Here is a 19,361-nt window from a genome sequence, read left to right on the forward strand (position 1 = left end):
ATAAATTGTATTTTTATAAATATTCTAAATGTCTTTAAAAAATAGCAGGAAAAAGAAATCTGACTATGTCAATACAATATAGATCCATTATAATTTTACAACAAAACCACCCTGTTGTAAACCTGACTGTGATGAAGAGCATAAATCTGGGAGAAAAAAATGGCATTTGAAATGCAGAACCACCTGTGGGAAACATGGAAGCCCAATAAAACAAATAATAAAATTTTTTGGTACCACTGGTAGCACAATTACTGTGATCTCTATATATATTTTTTTTTTTACTCTATACCCATTTATGAAAAATTTCCTTTGAAAACAACCACTAAAAGCCAAATTTATATTCACAAAATACAAAAGACACTAAGAATGACACTTGCTGACCTTCTTCCTTGGCTGTTTAAGTTTCCTTCGCTTTGGCTCCAGCCCTTTTGCTCCCTTCATATTTTCATCTTCAGAACTACTACAGATTTTCCGAGCTGCCTGCCTGGTTTGTCTCTTTGGAGGCTGCAGATTAATCCCAGCATCTGCTGTCCAGTCTGAATATTCACTTGATGAATCACTGTAGATAATAAAAAAGTTGTAAGAAAGAGAACAGAAAATTTCATTTTCTCCACAATGGATTGAAAAGTCCAATCATTCAACCTGCCCTCCTGGTTCTGCTCAGGATTAGCACAGAATTTTGTTATCATGTGAATTTAAAGAAAAACAAGTGCTTTCTGATTTGTGATTTCAGTAAATTCTTGTATCAATTTGAAACTCACAGTAAAACTACATCTAGGGCTGGTATCAATTCTCATTCTCTCACTGATTCACAGACTGACTTCATAAGAACTGGTAGCAAAAAATGCATGGAACATTTAAGGAACTAGAGCCCTTCCCTAAAAATCCATCTCTGACTTCTTTAATACCAAATAATACACATACAGGATTTATATGGCAAACTGGCATTGATTTTTTCAAGTAGCTCTTAAAGACAACATCTTCTTATAAAAGGTTTTTTAGAATTGTTTTCGACTTTGAAAAGAAAAAGAACAGAAAAAACCCACAATATAAAATGTTTCATGATGAACTCATTAAAAATCAATCTTCAAAATGAAGTCTGAGTATCTCAGTATCAATTGTCCTACTAAAATCCCATAATAAACCAGTGTTCCCAATTCAGAGCCCAATGGAGGTACCTGGAACTGCTTTCACTCTGCCAGGCTGCCACAGGATCATCCATGGATGCATCACTTGTGCCAACAGTCTCATCCTCCTGTAGTGAAAACAAGAGGATTCACTCTGGGGCCAAGGGTAAAATTTATCATTTCTGTTTGCAAGCAAGTTGTGTCACCTGAGGAAAGCTTTGTATTCAAGGGCTGATTTAGCTTTAAAGAAATAAACCCACAATTTCTTCCTACATCTTAATTAATATAATAATATATCCTTATATAGCTCCTACAGAAACAAATATGAATTTTAATTATATCAGAACTACAGAATGAGTTCTTATTTAAGTGTTTGATTAATAAATTTTGGTGGCCAGGGCCCAGCTTTTTGAGCTGTTCTGTACTTTCAATGCATTTGCAAAGCAACAATGTTCAGTCTCTTCCTTAAGGAGAACAAGTTATATATATCTGGTATATTTTAAGTTCTTCCCTTGCAAAAAATCAATGATTAATACTAATAATCAATCTCTTTCAACAGCAGTCTACAAATGTAGATGAAATCAAAGCACTGCAAAATGAAATCAAAGTCCTGACCCAGAATCCATGTGCTGTATGAAATCCCAAAATAGCAAGTGGTTTAACACAACCCAGTTAAATTTACTTGAAAATGTTTCAGGTTTCCAAAAATACAGGAGCTGTTTTAAGCCACTTTTGAACACTGTCCTGGCATTTAGGTAAGTGATCCTTCACTCTCCAAGACCAACACGCCACAGGAACACCACAAATCCCAGGGACTCAATGACCTGAGTGTTTCTTCCCAAGTGGAGAATCACAGAATATCCTGAGCTGGAAGGGACTCACAAGGATCAGAGCTCAGCTCCTTGCCCTGCCCAACAATCCCACCCTGGGCATCCCTGGCAGTGCTGTCCAAACCCTCCTGGAGCTCTGGCAGCCCCAGGGCTGAGCCCATTCCCTGGGAGCCTGGGCAGTGTCCAGCACCTTCTGGGGGAAGAACCTTTCCCTGATCTCCAGCCTGACCCTGCCCTGGCACAGCTCCAGCCATTCCCTGGGTCCCATCCCTGTCACAACCTCTCTGGATTCCCAAGACTGCTCAAAAAATTATCAAGAGAGGATTTGTGATAGCATCAGCAGCAATCTGAGGATTCTTGGATGAATTCTCTCAGGCCCCATCGATTTGTAGGGATCCAGCTGGAGCAGCAGATCCCACACAAGCTCAGGGCTGACTGGGAGTTGATCACTCTCACTCATGGCTTAGAGCACTGGGACCCCCTTGCTCCATCAACCATGCTGAAGATGGAGACAAAGGATGTGTCAAATCCCTCTACCTTGCCCTTGGTCCCTGTTTGTGAGGTGACCATCCCCCATCCTGGAAAGGGCCAATGTTATTTTTAAACCACCTTTTGCAAATACAAATACATTTGAAAAACCTCTTTTTACCGGCCCCCACCCCAGTCCTGACAGCTCCAGCTCAAACTGAGCTTCGGCTGCACAAACTTCCTCCCTCCAGCAGCCACGTGGAACCCTAACGTGGATTTGGGAAGGGGGAAGCTGCTGGAGGCTGCTGGGAGGCTCAGACCTCAGAGGAGCTGTCGGACTCGTGGCGTGCACAGGGGTTCTGGCTGGCTCCCTGCTGGCTGTGCTCGATGGTGGAGCGCGTCTGGTATGCGTGCTGCCGCTTCCGCTGGTTCCTGCGCAGCGAGCGGCCGCCTCCCGCCTGGAACTCGCTCTGCCAGGGCGACAGGAGCACAAACAGGGACAAATCAGGGAGTTACTCATGAGTTACACACTAAAAAGGTGCCTGGTTACAGCAGCTGAGTGTTGCACCCCAGTTGTGTTGCACCACAACTGAGCAGTAAGAAAGCGCTGTAGAATTAGACAGAATCTCTGACACATTGTGGATGTTTTAGATGTATAAAGTGGCAGTCTTTGGAAAGGAAATGATTAAAAATACCTTTTTTTTCCTATAAAATTCCTGCAGTCTCTGCATAAGATAAATCCAGCCCTTGTAAAAGTTTGGCACCTCTACTTTCCACAAGTCAAACTGAAAACCCACTGTGGATCTGTGATTTTCCTTTCCCAGCATCTTCCCACCACTGAAACCTCAAGGATAGAGATTTACCACTATTTGGATATTACAGACAGCCAAATCACAGTTACAGAAGGAAGAAGACAGTGAGCCAGAGAAACAATTAAGACTATTGATCTTCTAAATAATTCAATAAAATTGGTTTGGGGTTTTTTGTTGGTCTTATTTTTGTTGCTCAGTACTGCTTCCCACCCAGGTTGTCTCTACCAGGGCACTAACTCACCCGTTGTAAGGTGTGGGATGGCTTTCTCTTCTTGTCAGCAGTGTATAAACTGATTTCTATTTCACCTTTGGCAGCTCGACATTCTTCCTGGACCCTAATTATACATAAGAAACACACATTATATTCATTAAATCATCATGGAACTCAACAGCCTCCTTAATATACACATCAAAATACTTCTGCTGCTCTAAGAAATCTGTGCATAAAAAATCCCCCTAGCAGCATCCATCCATTCGCTCCTGGAATCACAAGTTAAAGAAGCAAACTCGTTAGCTGAGCAGCCATAATTATTTTCAAATGTATTATTTTCAAGTCTTTCTTAAATAAAGCTTGAGGGAAATGTGGCATTCAGAGTACTAAAGAAAGACTGAATTGTGAAAAGAAGGAATTGCCATTCTCAACTCTCCGTTCTGATCCCAATATTCCAAACAACCAAGCCCCAAAGCTGAAAGACCATTCCAGGAGTGTGGAAGGATCATTCCACATTACACAACTGAACCTCTCGTCCCGCTGAGCCCCTTACTTGCTGATGCCTGGGGGGAGCTCGTTGACCACCACCCTCCTGCTCCAGGCCATGAGGTCCCTCTCGGTGGCCATCTGGCTGCGGGGCGCGTTGTGGTGCATCTGCCGCACGCCCTCGATCTGCCCGCTGCGCCGCAGCCCCACGTTGGGCGGGGACGCCACGTCCAAGCCCGGGCTGCGAAGAGCTGGAGGGGAGAGAGAGAGAGAAAGAAAGAGCTTCTTCACTTCCATGGGCCACCAATAAATAATGGACCATCACCATGGAGTCACAGGATGGTTGGGTAAGGAGGGATCTTAGAGATCAAGCAGCGCCAGTGTAGGAACGTGCCCCCTGTTGATGGAGTAAACAAGTTACCCTTTGTCTCCCTAAAAAGGAAAAAAGCCCAGAAGTTTCTCTCCTCAATTTGATTAAAAGACACATCATAGGACCTTGGGGACTTCACCTCAAACTTAAGCACAGCCAATTGGACAGAAACCAAAAAGTCCCACCTAAGCAATTCACTAGAGAAAGAAGAGAACAAAAGAAGTAAATCGCTTTTGTGAAGTGTTTTAGCAAGAGCAAGAACCTTTTGCCCTGGCTCAGTTTTTCTCTGTAAAGAGCTTTTTTATTTTGCCTTTTATTAAAACTTTTTGTTTCCAACGCTGTCACAAGAACCATCCTGCTTCTTTATGCCACCTGAGGTAGCTGAGCTATCAAGGCTGTAATGCTTATCTCTGAGAGCTCATCAGATCTAGATCGAAGAGAAAAAGCATTACACCAGCTTCTGCCACGGGACACCTTCCACCATCCCAGGCTGCTCCAAGCCCTGTCCCACCTGGCCTTGGGCACTTCCAGGGATCCAGGGGCAGCCACAGCTTCCCTGGGCACTCTGTGCCAGGGCCTGCCCACCCTCACAGGGAACAATTCCTTCCCCGTATCTCATCCACAATTTAAAGCTTAAGGATGGCACAAAGATTGATAAACAAAGGTTGATAATAATGGAATCACTGCCATCATTGTCCTCTTGTCCTTCACAATTCCCACATGCTTAAATACTGTATATCAAATGATAACATTGCATTTATGGTTGTGCAAAGCTATATAAAAATATCTGGCTGTTTCAATACTTTATACGTACTCCAATTAACTTAATCAACTGGGCAGTTCATGTAGGCAGTCACTAATCAATGCAAGCTCTAGGGAAGGGAAGAGAACTGCTTTCATTTCCACACTACTCATACCTGGAAACTCCTTTACACAACTACAGGGACACACAAATAAAACTGGGAACTGGGTCTGTACAACACACCAACATATCAAAAGACTTTGTGTGAGCTGAAGCTGCCTTTTAAGCAACCTTTTTGAAATATCAACTTAGATCAAAGCAAAAATGCATTTTCATATTTTTCCCTGATATTTTTCTTACTCCTTCTTGGATTGAAACACAAGCAATTCCACATCCAAATCCTAATGAGCTTTGCCAGGAAATCTACTTCAAACACATGTAATCAGTCACTTAACCTAGAAGTGATTTATTAGCAGCTGTGAATTCTCCCAAGGCTCAGGCTGACTTGCAGCACAGTCCTGGGCATCTGCTCCCTCCCATAAGCTGCACTCATTCAGCTGCTCACATCTGATTGAGTGTGGTTTCAATTTTTAATCACTTTGTGTATTAAAAATAAAATCACAGTAGCAGAACACTTAACAGGAAAATAATCTCAAGCTTTCTAAGGAAACACTAAGACAGAGCAACATATTTATTTTATTAGCACTGATGCTCAGCCTTGTGCTGCAGCAGGAAACCATTAGTCTGTCACAACACTATTCCACTGACAGCCCCTAATTATATGCTTTCATTTTGGCATTTTGCAGTTAAGAAGTTTCATCTCTGCACTAATATCAAGACAATACAGTGAACTTCATGCTTTTTTTTCGGGAAACTGGTTTATAGCAGGAACAATTCTAGTCTAATAACTCCAAACAATCAGATACAGCCCAGTTAGACCATTGGGTGCCCTCAGCTGCCCCTTAAATTTATAATTCCTCTGCTGAAAGCCACAGAACATCCCAGTGCTCCACAGGGGTTAACAAGGTGTATAAGAAGAGGAGAGAAAAGCATCTTCAAAGACAATGTGTGAGAACTGACATTAACACTTTGATCAGTCCTTCCTGTGATGAGGAAGGAACTGATGGAGATGAGGCTGGACACTGACCTCCATTAACAGAGTGGGATCTGTTGAGTGGAGGGTTTGGAGGAGTTTCTCCTTCATTAATTAGTCTCAGGTCTTGTTCCCTCTGGAGCTCTCTGATCATTCCATCAAGGATACTCTCATCCTGGTCATTGGTTTGCTGCCCGATGACTTGTTCGACCACCTCACCATCACCTTGACAAGAACAAAACCACAAATGCTGATAAAATGATGGATTTCTATATTAGCAAACAGCATAGAAATGATCCCATTTAGAACTCTGCACCACTGTTTGTCTGCTCTGCAAGACATCTGATCACCAGCTGGCTTTCTGCTTTCATGTAATAAATGGAGGCAAAGTTTAGAAGAAAAGTTACAATAAAATCCTAAAACTCCAGACCACATGTAGAACATAAACACAACCCATCAGAAACAGGACAAAGAAATAATGCTTCAGCAGGTAAGAGTGAAGGTCTTTTTTTGGAGATCAGCATTTTGCTAAAGTTTGTGTCTCCAAGAAAAAATAACTGTTTTAAAAAACAAAAGCTGGTTTTCCACGTCTTCCTCATTTTCCTGCTTGCTTGTTGACATCCATAGTTACAGAGGTTAATAGACAATGCTTTAAACATCTGCCATATACTTGGGAAAAAATCCACAAGTTTTGGAATACTCTTGCCTCCAGTCAATTTGATTCCACACATAACCCCCACCCCACCCCCTCTTCTACCTGTATATTGAATTTAAACCATTAATTTATACATCCTCACAGCACCATCCCAGGAGCTGGTGCTCAATACTGTGCCACACTTGTATTATTCATGAGCTTCTGACAGAATACCATTAGCCACATATCCCAGCTGAGGAATAAGTTGTTCATCCTTGCAATTTTCCCTCCCTGGCACCAGCCGCTGGAATCTCGTGGGATGAGGATTTCCATCAACATCCACCAGGAATGGAGGAGGCATAAGGTGTGGAGCCTGTTGAGTCTGCTCATCCAGCACATAATTATTGGCATCCCGGATCAGGGGCCGGTAATCCGTGTGGAAGAACATCTGATCAGGAATCTGAAAGAAAAGCAATTTAGGAAATAAATCAATGGCCATTTGCAGCTGTCTTGCTGCTCTGGAATGGCTCCCATAAACCACAACTCCTACACTTGGGATCAGCACAAGGAATGTTGTGACAGAGAACAGATTCCTACCACAAATGTGGTTTATTATCAAGGCCTGATGCAGAAATTCAACAGTAAAATAGGCCAAGAGAGGTGGACAGAGAAGTTAATGCCTTTCTCCTCTATCTACAGAGCCTCTTGTCTAAATCTTTTTGATTTAGATAAACAGCAACTGCTCCATGACCTAACTATTATTTTGTCTGGGGCAGGGTGAGGGAATAAATTGTAACACAAATACTTCTAAGACAAAATCAGGTCAAGACAGAGAAGAGTTTAAAATTCATTCAACCCACCTTTTCATAATATTTATTGCATCCAAAACCAAATAGTAGCAGATGTCCATGAGAGTCTGTGCAGGCAAAATGCTGCCCATCTGGTGAGAACTTGCAATCAAAAACAGCTCCATGGCCTTGGCCCTCAATCTGTACCAAGCACAGAGAATTCCTTTCACAACCAGACACTCTCTGTAAGAGCATTTTCACAAACATTTCCCTGTGCTCCAACACATACTGAATCCTCATTCTGTGACTTCTCATCTTGCTCAAAACTGATTTACACTTTTATTTATTAGAGTTAAACTGAATAACAAAGTAAAACTTCGCATTTTCTCTCTGTCCTGAAATTTCAACCCAACTTTTAATGTATGTTCTGGAACCACCACCTGGAAGTCTACATTTTATGTTAATGGCAGACATAGGTCAAGATCACCAAAGATCTCAGAGCTGTACTGGCTCTGGAGGTATTTAATGAAATCTGCTTTTGTCTCATGACAAAAGTTTTGTGAAAAATAAAACAAAACAAACCTTCTGTGATCCTTCTTACCATGTTAAAGTAATTGCGAATTTTTGTTCCTTTGTCTATATCCCAAACAAAAATATTCCCATCGTGTCCCGCCGAAAGCACAATCCTTTGGTCAAAGGGATGAGCCTCCAGAACAAAAACCTCATCGTCGTGACCCTGCAACGACAGCAGGGGGAAAAAATGAAGTTTTATTTCTCCATGTGGTATCTCCAGATGTGCTGGGAGTTACTGAGAGGACGTCCCAGATCAGGGAGTCACCCAGGACGCCTCAGTTTACTGGAACTGTGCTTGGTCACCATTCCTGCCACAGGTTTGGCAGTGTCACTGCTCAGCACTGCTGAGATGAGGAGGGATGGGGAGGAAGGAGACATCAGGGCACAAATGGAGCCTCCAAAGGGTTCCCTGTCAGCCAGCCATCACCAGGATTCTGCACACCAGCTCCTGTCCCCATGGTGCACCCTCCTCCTAGCAGGCAGGGGACAGCTGGATACGTCAACACCAAACCCCTGTCATGGGAATGGTGATGAGTTCAGCCTCAAATCAATCTCAGAGTGAACTACATCCTCCTGGGATTCCCCCCTGGAATTGTACTCACAGATAAGCTATGGAGAAGCTGCCCTGTGGACGAGTTCCACACTTTGAGGAGGAAATTGTTGACTGCAGTGATGACGGTGGCATCATATCGATCCCAAGCCACCATGGTAACCTTCAGCTTGGTGACCTTGTCCTCTCCAGATGCCACATTGTTTCTAAGGAAATCAGCAATTTAAAAAGGAATAAATCAGTAACTACAGATGGAAACACTTAGGAGAGCTAATTCAGTATGAAATTCGAGGGAGGATGGATCACAGGCACCTCTGTGACTCTGGCTAACGCAGGAGAATGAAGGATGGTTCTGCAGTGGTAAAAACCAAATACGGGAAATATTCAGTGCCACTGAGATTTATAGAGCTCTATTTCCTTAAAAATGACATTTTCTCCTCTGTTCCTAAGCCATCATCCTTCCCTACCCCAATTTTTCCTTTCACCTTTATTAGCCTTTTTTCCTACAAGGCATTTTTCTTATCAGTCGTCAATATCAGTGAACTCCACAATGAGCAGGAACCTGCTAAATAAATCCAACTCACACTTCCGACTGCAAACACTGCAAATGCAACCACTGAAATATGGAGAATTCTGCAAAGCAAGTGCCTAATGGATTTCTCCATTTCTGCTCTTTGTTGTTGTGAATATTCAATTACAATTCAATTATGGGGCACTTAAAGAAGTCACTTGAGGATCTCAAAAAGAAAAACTCAAAACCCTAATTGAACCTGAGAACCAAACACTAATTTCACCTCTTACTTGGAAACCAAAGGTAGAAATACAATGTTAAGAACCATGTTGGATGGAGATATATATATATATATATATATACATATATATATATATATATATATGTAAAAGCAAATGATTACTGGGACTCTACCAAAATCTCTTTCTGTGAGATAGATCATTTGACATTCTTATTTCATGTGTAAAATACTAAATATTCCTCAACCATTACGATAGGGAAGTACCAACAGATTATTATTTATTTGGGAGTGAATTAACTGTGTAAGTTGACAAAGCCACCACATTTTCAATACATGGATGGAAATCAACTCAAAATGGAAGCAAATAACCAGTTTTCAATAGAATGACGGATTTAGCTTGCAGGTAAATGTGCCCATGAGGTGTGTTCTGCTTGCTGTGCTTTACCCTGTCATTTTTGTAGCCATATCCAGGACCAGACTCTTCCAGTCATGCTGATGGTAGTGCCAGATTCTTGCTGTTCCATCCCTGCTTCCACTGACAAACCTTAAGCTGTGGGGCGAAGGGAAAAAAAAAAAAGCCATGAAATTCTGAATAAAGATGGTTTCATCCCCACATGGACACTAACAAATTATATATATTCACACTTGGAAGTGTGTACTTGTGCATCTCTACTTCTCTCACTCATGAGGTTACAATTTTCCTACCAGATACTGGAGGTACAAGAGAGTTTCTAGCCCACAACATTAATTACATTTGGCTCCAGCAGCAGATGGCCTTGGAATGACTTCAATGTCGTAATTCATACGAGCTGCACATTCCCTTTTTAATGACATCAGCAAATCCCTGGAGCAGCTCAGAGTGGCAGCAAAGAAAGGGAAACTGAGTGCCAGGAGTCTGGCATAAATTATAATGCATTAACTTAGGGACAGGGTGAAGACAGGCAAGGGAAAGAGCCAAATGGAGCACAAGGAGGTTGTCCTGCCTGTGGAGCTGAACAGGAATATTTTAATTTTTAAACCCCTCCTTATTAAAAAATGTCAAGTATGCAACAAATGTATTTAACCACATCATAATGCTTTGGCCATCGACGTCACTGAAATGATTTTTGTTGAGGAACTGGGAAAAAAGCTACTCAGGTAATAGATTTTCACAGGGTGGCCAACACCTTTGGAAGTATATTCCATTTATATACAAAATTACACTTAAAAGGCAAATCCATTCAATTTTATGAAGTAATTGTTTCCCCTTTTCAGTTTCCCTGGTCTGATTTTTTTTCACCGTGATGAAAAAGAATTTGAAAATGCTTGTGACAAATTGATTTTCTTCCTAATTTTACCTCTTTATATTAAAATAAAAAGGAAGGTACCCCTTTTCCATTCAAAGCATTGTTGCTGAATATAATTTTCAGTGAGTATGTGACCTCCTTCCCTCTCACATGGCTTGGAAGGAGCTGGTGGTACAATCCCAGCATATTCCCACATAATTCCACATGAAAAAGCTCTCCAAGTACAGGTGCACAGCTACATCTGGGCTTGGAAGGCTCATCCCTTAAACCTCCTGCCCAGCAAAATAAGGAACAGCAGCAAAAGCTGAGATACAAACATCTGTATTTACTAACTTTTCCTTTAGACTACATTGATTACAATGCTCTTCCTCCACAGGCAACCCCTCTGGGGGCTACCTGGGAAGGTTCTAACACAGAAAGGTTATAAAATTTGGGTTCCAATTTGCTGCTTGAAAGAAAAAAACAAATTAAAAGCACAGTTACAGAACATTTTTGTTGTTACAGCAGAGGACGAGTTTGAGCTTGTGGACATGACACACATCTTGCAATACACTGCAATAATTTGTCCAAGATTAAGCCAAGCCCAGGGGCAAATCTTCCTGTGCCAAATTTTCCATGAAATGTTGTTTGGAAAATTAAATATCATCACTGTCAGGTCCAAAACCCAGCACTCACCTGTCACCGTTGTTACAGAACTGCACTGCAACCACTTTGTCCTAAACAGGAGGGAGGAGAACAAAAGAAGTGAAAAACTCAGCCTAAAAGATGAGATTTTTACTTAGCAAATTGAAAAAATGTCAAAAAATTCAAGTACAGAGAAGTTGTATTTGAAGTTAAAACTTCACCAGACAAATTGTGTTAAACACTTGAAACAGGAAACTTCAGAGAGGTGATGGTTTCCTGCAATTTTTACCCCTAACATGAAAGTGTATCAAAAAATTTAATCAAAAAAAAATGCACACCTTGGTTTTATTAGCACTCACGAATCGTTGAGAAACAAATGTTATGTTTTAGACATAGTTTTGCCCTTTTTTAAATTTACCCAATACTTGTGCTGGCTCCATGATTTGCTCTCCTTACTCCCACTGATGTCTCTATCTCCTGGTAACTGGGATTTGTTTTAGGGGGGCTGACAGCTGTCTGCAGGATTAAGAGTGGATTTAAAGAAATTAAAGGAATTAGAGCTTCTTCCAAACCTGTTCAATACAGAAAAAATCCTTTTCTTTTGTGAGCAAAATCCTTGTTAGATGAGTTAGCTTGGAGACTTCAACGTGAGAGCCACGACTCCCACTGAAGTTCAGGGAATCAATTCAGAACTTGGGCTTAATCCATAAAATGTTCCCGAGGTGGTAAATTAGTAGTTTGAATTTTTATGGGAACCTTTCTGCATTATCTGAAAAAAATATGCTTTTAAGCTTTATTTTCTAAATGAAGTTACCATCGTGATCCAAATTTTGACAGCACAGTCCAAAATCTGAATTACTTTTATTATGTGGATTTAACTAAACATTCAACAGCAATTTTAATAGGAAAAAATGACATTGTGCAATGACATTGTGCATTGAACCCGTTTTAGTTCCTCATTCCAACACTGAATTTTTTCAAGAATAAGGGAAAATAAGTTTTCTGGGGAATGAAATACATAAGGCCTACTTTGCACACACCTCTTGCCTGACAGGGAATTAAAAACAAACACCCCACAAATTTCCGAGCATTTAAATACCATAGTGTTGAAAGCCAAACAAATTCTAGACAGTAAATAAAAAAAAAAATAGGATGTACAGAATTCAAGTTCCTGAAATGAGGAAAAGTGAGGAGGGAAAAAGAGATTTTCTTTTGGATTTGCCTCTTACCGTGTGAGATTCCAGCTCAGCCATTTTCTCTGGAGATTCTGAGCCCAAATAATAAATTCTTATCACGTGGTCAGTACTCCCTGTTGCAATGAACATGCCACCTAAAACAGAGAATTCTCTGTGAGAAGAAAAGTCATCCAAGGAACAACTTAATTTAATTTCACTTATTTTAATTTGCTGCTTTCTTGTCAAAGTAGCAAACTAGTTTTAAACAGAAAATTTCACTGTGAACAGGTAAACGTCGAATATAATATTTAAATGGAGTTTCAATATCTGCTTGACACACATCAGAAATTTTTGCTGAGTCGGGATGCAGTGATTAAGGCATTTTATTGTAATTTCTTTACAATATTGTTCAAAAAGGGCACTATTGTGTGGTTTACTGCATTGAAATGGGTTTAGTTAATTCAGGATTTCTGGCTTTAAAAAAGGAGTGTGGCTCTCCAAAAGTTCTCACTTTCAAAAAGCAAATTTAGTGAGCAATTACATCATTTTCTTTGTAAAAATCAGTATTTTTGCTCATTCAAAGCTGCAAAGGAGGTTTGTTAAGCTGAGATTTTCCAATACATTGAATTGATCCTCTTAGAATTCAGCCAAATTTGGAAGATTAGCAAAAGTGTAATCTTTGACAGAGGATTTCCACAACTTTTCACTCAAAAACTTTACAAGGTAAAGTCTTAAAAGGATGCTACAGAGAAATATTTCTGATGTGCAAAACAAGAGACTGAATGCCTTGGAAGTGGTCAAGCTATTTTAGCTTAAATTATAGGAAAAAAGAGAAAGAGCAGCTTGAGACAGACACTTTGCAGGGAAGATTTCCAAGAATCACAATTTGACAGGAATAAAATTAACTGGAAAAGGGTTTAACACTATTTGTATTTAAAGAGAAGTAACAGAATTGTCACCAAAGCCCCAGATTCATGGAACAGCTGATGCTGGACACATACCAGAACTGAAAGATGAACAGGAGATCTGAACACCAGGCCTGGACCTCTCTGCAAACTTCACAGGACGATCCCTACATGCAAAACACAGTATTTTTATTTTTTCTTCTTTATTCAACACAGCAGGCTGGAGTCAAGCTCATCTTAAATCTCTTAATTTTATAATTCTCACATAAGTTTGCTGGAATTTATTTTTCATTTTAGGAATTTCCTTTCTTAGTTTAATAAGAAAACAGTAATTCTGTGAACTGAGAAGATTATTGAACTGATTTATCATTATCCCCACCAATTCAAATCTATTTGAAACAGACCCTGCCAGACCATTATTCCAATGGCATTTCCCCCGATTAAATATGGGTTTGATGACATCTACATATGTACATTCTTCTGATTAAAAGCAAATTAATTCTCCTGCCTGTACATTTTGGACAGGGATTTAATCCTGAATGTAAAACCTGGAATTTCTTCCCCAACTTTGGCTTGCAAAGCACAAAACCTCAGAAATAACAACCCCAATCTCTGCCTCCCCTTTGTGTTCCAACACCACAGAATCCCAAAGTGCTCCTGCCCCACACACCAGTTTATTGAGTAAGAAAACACCCTTATTTCATTATCTCAGCATTCCTCTCCATGCCAAAATTAAAAATAAATTCCTCCTTGAGTTAAAATAATTGTAATTATCTCAACAGTCTCACTTGAATTTCATGGTGTTCGCGTGCCACTGCCAGAAACAGATTGTTCCGTCGGCACCAGTGGAAGTGAGGTATCGAGTTGTTCCTTTCCTTGCTGGAGAGAACTAAAAATAAAAGTTGTAGCAATTAAACCATCCCCTATTTTCTCTTCATTCACGCTGGAAACTTGTTGACAAGAATGGTTTTCACTAACACATTAGTTTCTCCCCAGGAGTATAGAGAGCAGGGGTAAGCACAGAACCAGAACTTCCATAAAAATAAAGCTGAGGAAATGGAAAACACCTACAACATTTTGGTTAGGAATTCTTTGGTTTTTACCACACAAAGGAAATTGGAGAAATGAAACAAGCCCAGACCCTGTAAATGGGGTAAAACCAGTTCTTTTTAGGATAGAACTGGATCAAACATGGCAAATACAACTATTCCTGCATCCAAGCCCAATGAAGAACAGCTGCACAGCAGGATCCCCTCTCTTCTGTCTTCTTAAACCTCTCTAAGGAGTGAGAAAGCTTTTTATTCTTAATTTCGTAACTGCAGCAATACCTTTAATCCTTAGGCTACCTGGTAATTTGATAAAGGAATCCAGCACTGCTTCCTCAAAAAGCAGTGACTGATTATATTTTAAATTATATTATAAAACTTTCAGTTTTACAAAGAGCTTGAGAGAAACACACACACACACATATATATACATACATATATACATAAACAAACAATACACTAGTTATAAAGCCAGGTTGGAAAATACATTTCTAACACAATCACCTTTATGTGGTTGAAATCAGACAAAATTGGAAGTGTAGGGAAGATGGGGAGAAATGAGACTCTTGGGGAATACTGGCATGAAGGAGAAGCCTGTGCTGAATCCAAGGCAGCATCACTCCAGGAGAGAGGGATTCTGAGCCAAACAGCCCCACTCACTCTCCCCTCTCTGTGCACCACTTGCCAAACTGCAGGGATTGTCCTTTTTATCCTGGAATTTTGGGGTTTTTTTGAAGGCTTCTGGCAGTTGTGAAGTTTTTTTAAAAGAAAATCTGCATTTGCTACAACATCCAGAGCAGCTCTTTAAGCTACAAGCTAAGATAACAAGGAAACAAGAAATGGGGAGTAAGGAATTTTAACTGATCCTTCTGAAAAACAAATATTCTCAGTGAACACAAGAGTGTTGGGTCAGGTTGTGCCAGGAGCACAACCAAAGATGCCAAACACATCAGCAAGTTGAGCCAAGGAGATGCTGCTGCTCTCTGAGTTGCTCTAAAAGAGCATCAGATCACCCATTTTGTAGACCTAAGGAAGCAGCAGTGGGATCACACAGCTAAAAGCACATGGAAGCAGGAAAATTATCCCCTGGGCACCACAGCACTGAGTTAACCAGGAAAAACACCCTTGAGTTGGGACAAATCACAGACACGGCTCTTATTACCAATCTAATGCAAGGCTTTAGGGGCAAACCCCATCAGTCCTTACCTGTATGGAAGTGATGGAAGCTGAGTGGCCCTGCAGGACTGCGAGGGGGGCGCAGGTCCGGAGGCACCACACCCTGACCACCTTGTCACAGCTGCCCGCGGCCAGCAGCGTGTTCTCGTAGTTGACGGCCATGTCCGAGATCTCGGCCGAGTGGCCCCGCAGGGTGGACAGCAGGCGCCCGTCATCCGTGGCCCAGATCTTCACCAAACAGTCATCTGACCCCTGAAATTCCACAGGAATCCCCAAAGGTTACAGAAAATATGGGGCACGTTCCATGCACGTCACACACGGATCACTGCGGATGGACGGGGATCACAACCCCCGTGAACTGACAGGACAACTCCGTGGGATTCCACAGAGGCCAATTTTAGGAAGAAATTCTTCCCTGTGAGGGTGGGGAAGCCCTGGCAGAGGTTGCCCAAAGAAGCTGTGGCTGCCCCTGGATCCCTGGAGGTGTCCAAGGCCAGGCTGGACAGGGCTTGGAGCAGCCTGGGACAGTGGAAGGTGTCCCTGCCCACGGCAGGGTGTGGGGGTGGATGACTCTGAAATATTCCATCCCATCCAAACCATTCTGGGATTCTATGATTCTATGAACTGTGGAGCCTGGGAATCATCTTATGGAGTCAAGGATTTCAATTTGATAAAAGAATATCATGAAATCACTGGATGGTTTATGCTGGAAAGGAATCTATTTAGAAGGCAGGAACACATTCCACTATCCCAGGTTGCTCCAAGCCCCATCCAAGCTGGCTCCAGGCATGGGGCAGCCACAGCTCTTTGGGCACCTTGTGCCAGGCCCTCAGCTCCCTCATAGAGAAGGATTTCTTCCCAATATCCCACCTAACCCTCTCCTCTGGCAGTGGGAATTCCTCCTTGTCCTGTCACTCCATGTACAAGGATTAACATTAACAGCTAAAAATGCAACATTCATTTGAAAAATCTGTTGATTTTTAAATATGCCCAACAAAAAGCAAGGGCATCACCACAGAAATGGATATCAATGCATTCTGAGAAAAAACTTAAAATAATTGTCATGTATTCACTGACACATTACAAATCCAGGAAGGTAAATTTAGTAGAAAAGCAACTTGCAGCTGAACAAAGTCACATCTCCATCTCTATCAGCGACTAAGAGGCTGTTGAGGAACTCAAGAAAGAAAGAAATCAAACCAAACAAAGCAATCTTCGAAAAGAAAAAGGTCCAAATTTTAAACTTACTGTAAAAATTCTCCTCCCACTGCGATCAAAGGCAATGCAATAAACAGAGGAGAGGTGCCCCAAAATCCTCTTGTGCATCTTCATGTGTTGGTAGGTGGATGTTGGGAACAAGTGGCTGAAACGGCCACATCCAGTTAATTGCCTGGCAGAAAGGATATGAACTGGGAGAGAAAAAAAGAAGGAAGAAGAAGAGTGAGACATGAATTTTGTCCAGAACTCAAGAGTAAATAAGTATTAAATCAAATATAGTATTTATTAACGACTTTATGATTAGAATCAGTAATAAATCTGAACCTCTTCCACCTTGTCAGAACATTTTGTCCAGTGTTATAAAAGGAACTCCCACTCCTGATGGAGCCTTTCAGTACCCACCACAGGCTGCACCTGCTTCCTTACCAAAAATATAAGCAGAATGAAAAGTTCCCACCACAACTGGGAGTTATTCCAATGTTCAATTCATGAACAGGTAACAGATACACTTATCCTACACAGATGTGGAAATTCTTTAAGGAAAATCTTTAAGGAAGAAAGGAAATTCAGGAATTTTAGGAAATTACATGTTACTAATATCAGTTACAAGAAGAGTATAATAATAGTTTATTTAAAGTGTTTTTTGGTGATAAAAGAAGTGATAAAAAATGATACAAATCTTTCCCTGGAATGGCTTCCTGATCATATGTAGGGCCAAAGGACTTCCACATCCACATCCTTGCATTCCTATGGCAGTGGAATTGAAGACAAGAAATAGGTGGCACTGATGGAAAACTCCCAGTGGAGGAATGGCAGGCAGGAGAAAGAACTGCAACCACAACAAACTCCTTCCCATTTCCACGGCCAGCAGTCCTTGCAAGAACAGCCTAAAACCTAAATGCACCAATCCACCCTGTAAAAAGACTGGATTGACTGGGTGCACAATTTGAGACCATTTTGAGGGTATTTAATTTCACCAATTCTCTCCTATTTCTGTCTTCCCTAACCTATCCTCACTCACAGCACTTGAACTTTGGATTTGAAAGTTTTGAGAGGGTTTTTCAGTGGCACTTGAGGATCTAACAGAGCTGTGCTGGTGGGTTTGTGGAGTCCCTGTGATAGCAGATCCCCTGGAGCAATTCCTTATCTTCCCCTGCACCTTGATGTGGGCTGGGCTTCACAGGAGCCCCACAAAGCTCTTTAGTGCCTTCCTCTCCTTTAGCTTAAAAGTCTACTGAAAAACTTGAGCCATGTCTTAATTGTCTCATGATATCGCTGCCAATCTACCCAAAAAAAAAGATCATGGAATACATTAAAAAATTAATCTACAAAGTCAAGAAGTGCCATTTCAAAGAGTTCCTAACCCATAACTCCTTGTGTAAATTGATACCATTGAAGTATTTACACACAAGGAAGGAAAAGAAATTGTTTCCAGCTTTAAAGAAAGCATTTTTGTGTCTCAGTTTTAGGCTCTGAAAAGTGGATTATTTTTAATCACTCAACGCAATTGAAACATGACACGAGGGGAAAAAGCTGCATAAAAGATGCTTGCAAAAGCCATCAGGCTCCAGCATAACCTCACCTTCAGTCAATATTTGCTTTGCATGTAAAAACACACATTCAGCAATACTAAAAAGCAAAACACACTAAAGCAAATTAATTTACTACCTACCTACTATTCAAATGATACCTAATATTGTACAGGGCTGTTAAACCAAACTATCTCCCTGAGCAAAGTAAAACTGGAATTTTACACTCTTTTTCCTACCTCTAACACAGAGATCCCACAGTGATAAATGCTCAAGGTACCTCAGCTTTGCCTACACATTATTTTATTTACTCATCGAGTATGACAGCTTAAAAGCTGAATTCTTAAAAAGATTACACCTCCCTTTCCCCTACCCTGTGTGCCAACAGAGACATGGAGTCATTCAGCAACATGGTGATTCTGCTGTGCCTTTCAAGGTTTCAAGCATTTCAATACATATCTATGTATATATTTAAATACATAATAACAGTGTATCTGCCTGCAAGCAATTTCAAATGGCTCTGAATATTTTTTTAACCACACAAAGAACTGTGTGAATCAAAAAAGATACATTCTCATGTCAAAACATTCCTAATAATCACAATATTTTCTGTGTCCCCCTGCAATCCTTCTGAACATTTACCACTGCTGTTTGTTGTAAATCCCATGAAGGAAGCACCAAAATCCCACAATTTTGGCAGCTCACTTTTCCGGTCGATTCCCAACCTTGCAATCAGTTCAGCTTCAGAGGATATGAAAGTAATTTCTTTTTTTTTTTTTTTTTTTTCTTCCCTGTGTTTATTTCCCTATTTGCACAAGGGGGATAAAACTTCTCCATCTCCCATGGATAATTACCAAATAAAAAGCCCTGTTTATGAAATGCTTCAATCAGAGACATCCAGAACTATTGTTGAGCCATGAGGAGCAACAGCTTTATCAAGGCAACAGCATCTTTGGACAAAAGAAA

At 40.9% G+C, this 19,361-nt stretch overlaps 1 protein-coding gene across 3 annotated transcripts in view; it reads right to left on the bottom strand.

Moving 5' to 3' along the window:
* The window catches only part of BRWD3 (bromodomain and WD repeat domain containing 3), a 51,073-nt gene that overhangs the window by 17,346 nt on the left and 14,366 nt on the right, over positions 1 to 19,361 (bottom strand). For 2 of the 3 annotated variants that reach the window (XM_053990493.1, XM_053990490.1), the window contains exons 7-23: positions 16,897 to 17,057; positions 15,679 to 15,900; positions 14,215 to 14,315; positions 13,523 to 13,593; positions 12,576 to 12,676; positions 11,398 to 11,438; positions 9,882 to 9,986; positions 8,737 to 8,890; positions 8,163 to 8,297; positions 7,634 to 7,762; positions 7,008 to 7,233; positions 6,194 to 6,364; positions 4,002 to 4,185; positions 3,479 to 3,572; positions 2,746 to 2,895; positions 1,179 to 1,255; positions 382 to 559 (exon numbers count right to left, since the gene is read on the bottom strand). In XM_053990493.1, coding sequence (XP_053846468.1) covers positions 382 to 559; positions 1,179 to 1,255; positions 2,746 to 2,895; positions 3,479 to 3,572; positions 4,002 to 4,185; positions 6,194 to 6,364; positions 7,008 to 7,233; positions 7,634 to 7,762; positions 8,163 to 8,297; positions 8,737 to 8,890; positions 9,882 to 9,986; positions 11,398 to 11,438; positions 12,576 to 12,676; positions 13,523 to 13,593; positions 14,215 to 14,315; positions 15,679 to 15,900; positions 16,897 to 17,057 — 2,300 coding nt within the window. The remainder of the gene's footprint in view (positions 1 to 381; positions 560 to 1,178; positions 1,256 to 2,745; positions 2,896 to 3,478; positions 3,573 to 4,001; positions 4,186 to 6,193; positions 6,365 to 7,007; positions 7,234 to 7,633; positions 7,763 to 8,162; positions 8,298 to 8,736; positions 8,891 to 9,881; positions 9,987 to 11,397; positions 11,439 to 12,575; positions 12,677 to 13,522; positions 13,594 to 14,214; positions 14,316 to 15,678; positions 15,901 to 16,896; positions 17,058 to 19,361) is intronic. The other variant, XM_053990491.1, reaches the window with a different exon arrangement.

The sequence above is a fragment of the Vidua macroura genome, chromosome 14, assembly GCF_024509145.1.
Source record: "Vidua macroura isolate BioBank_ID:100142 chromosome 14, ASM2450914v1, whole genome shotgun sequence".
NCBI lineage: Eukaryota > Metazoa > Chordata > Aves > Passeriformes > Viduidae > Vidua > Vidua macroura.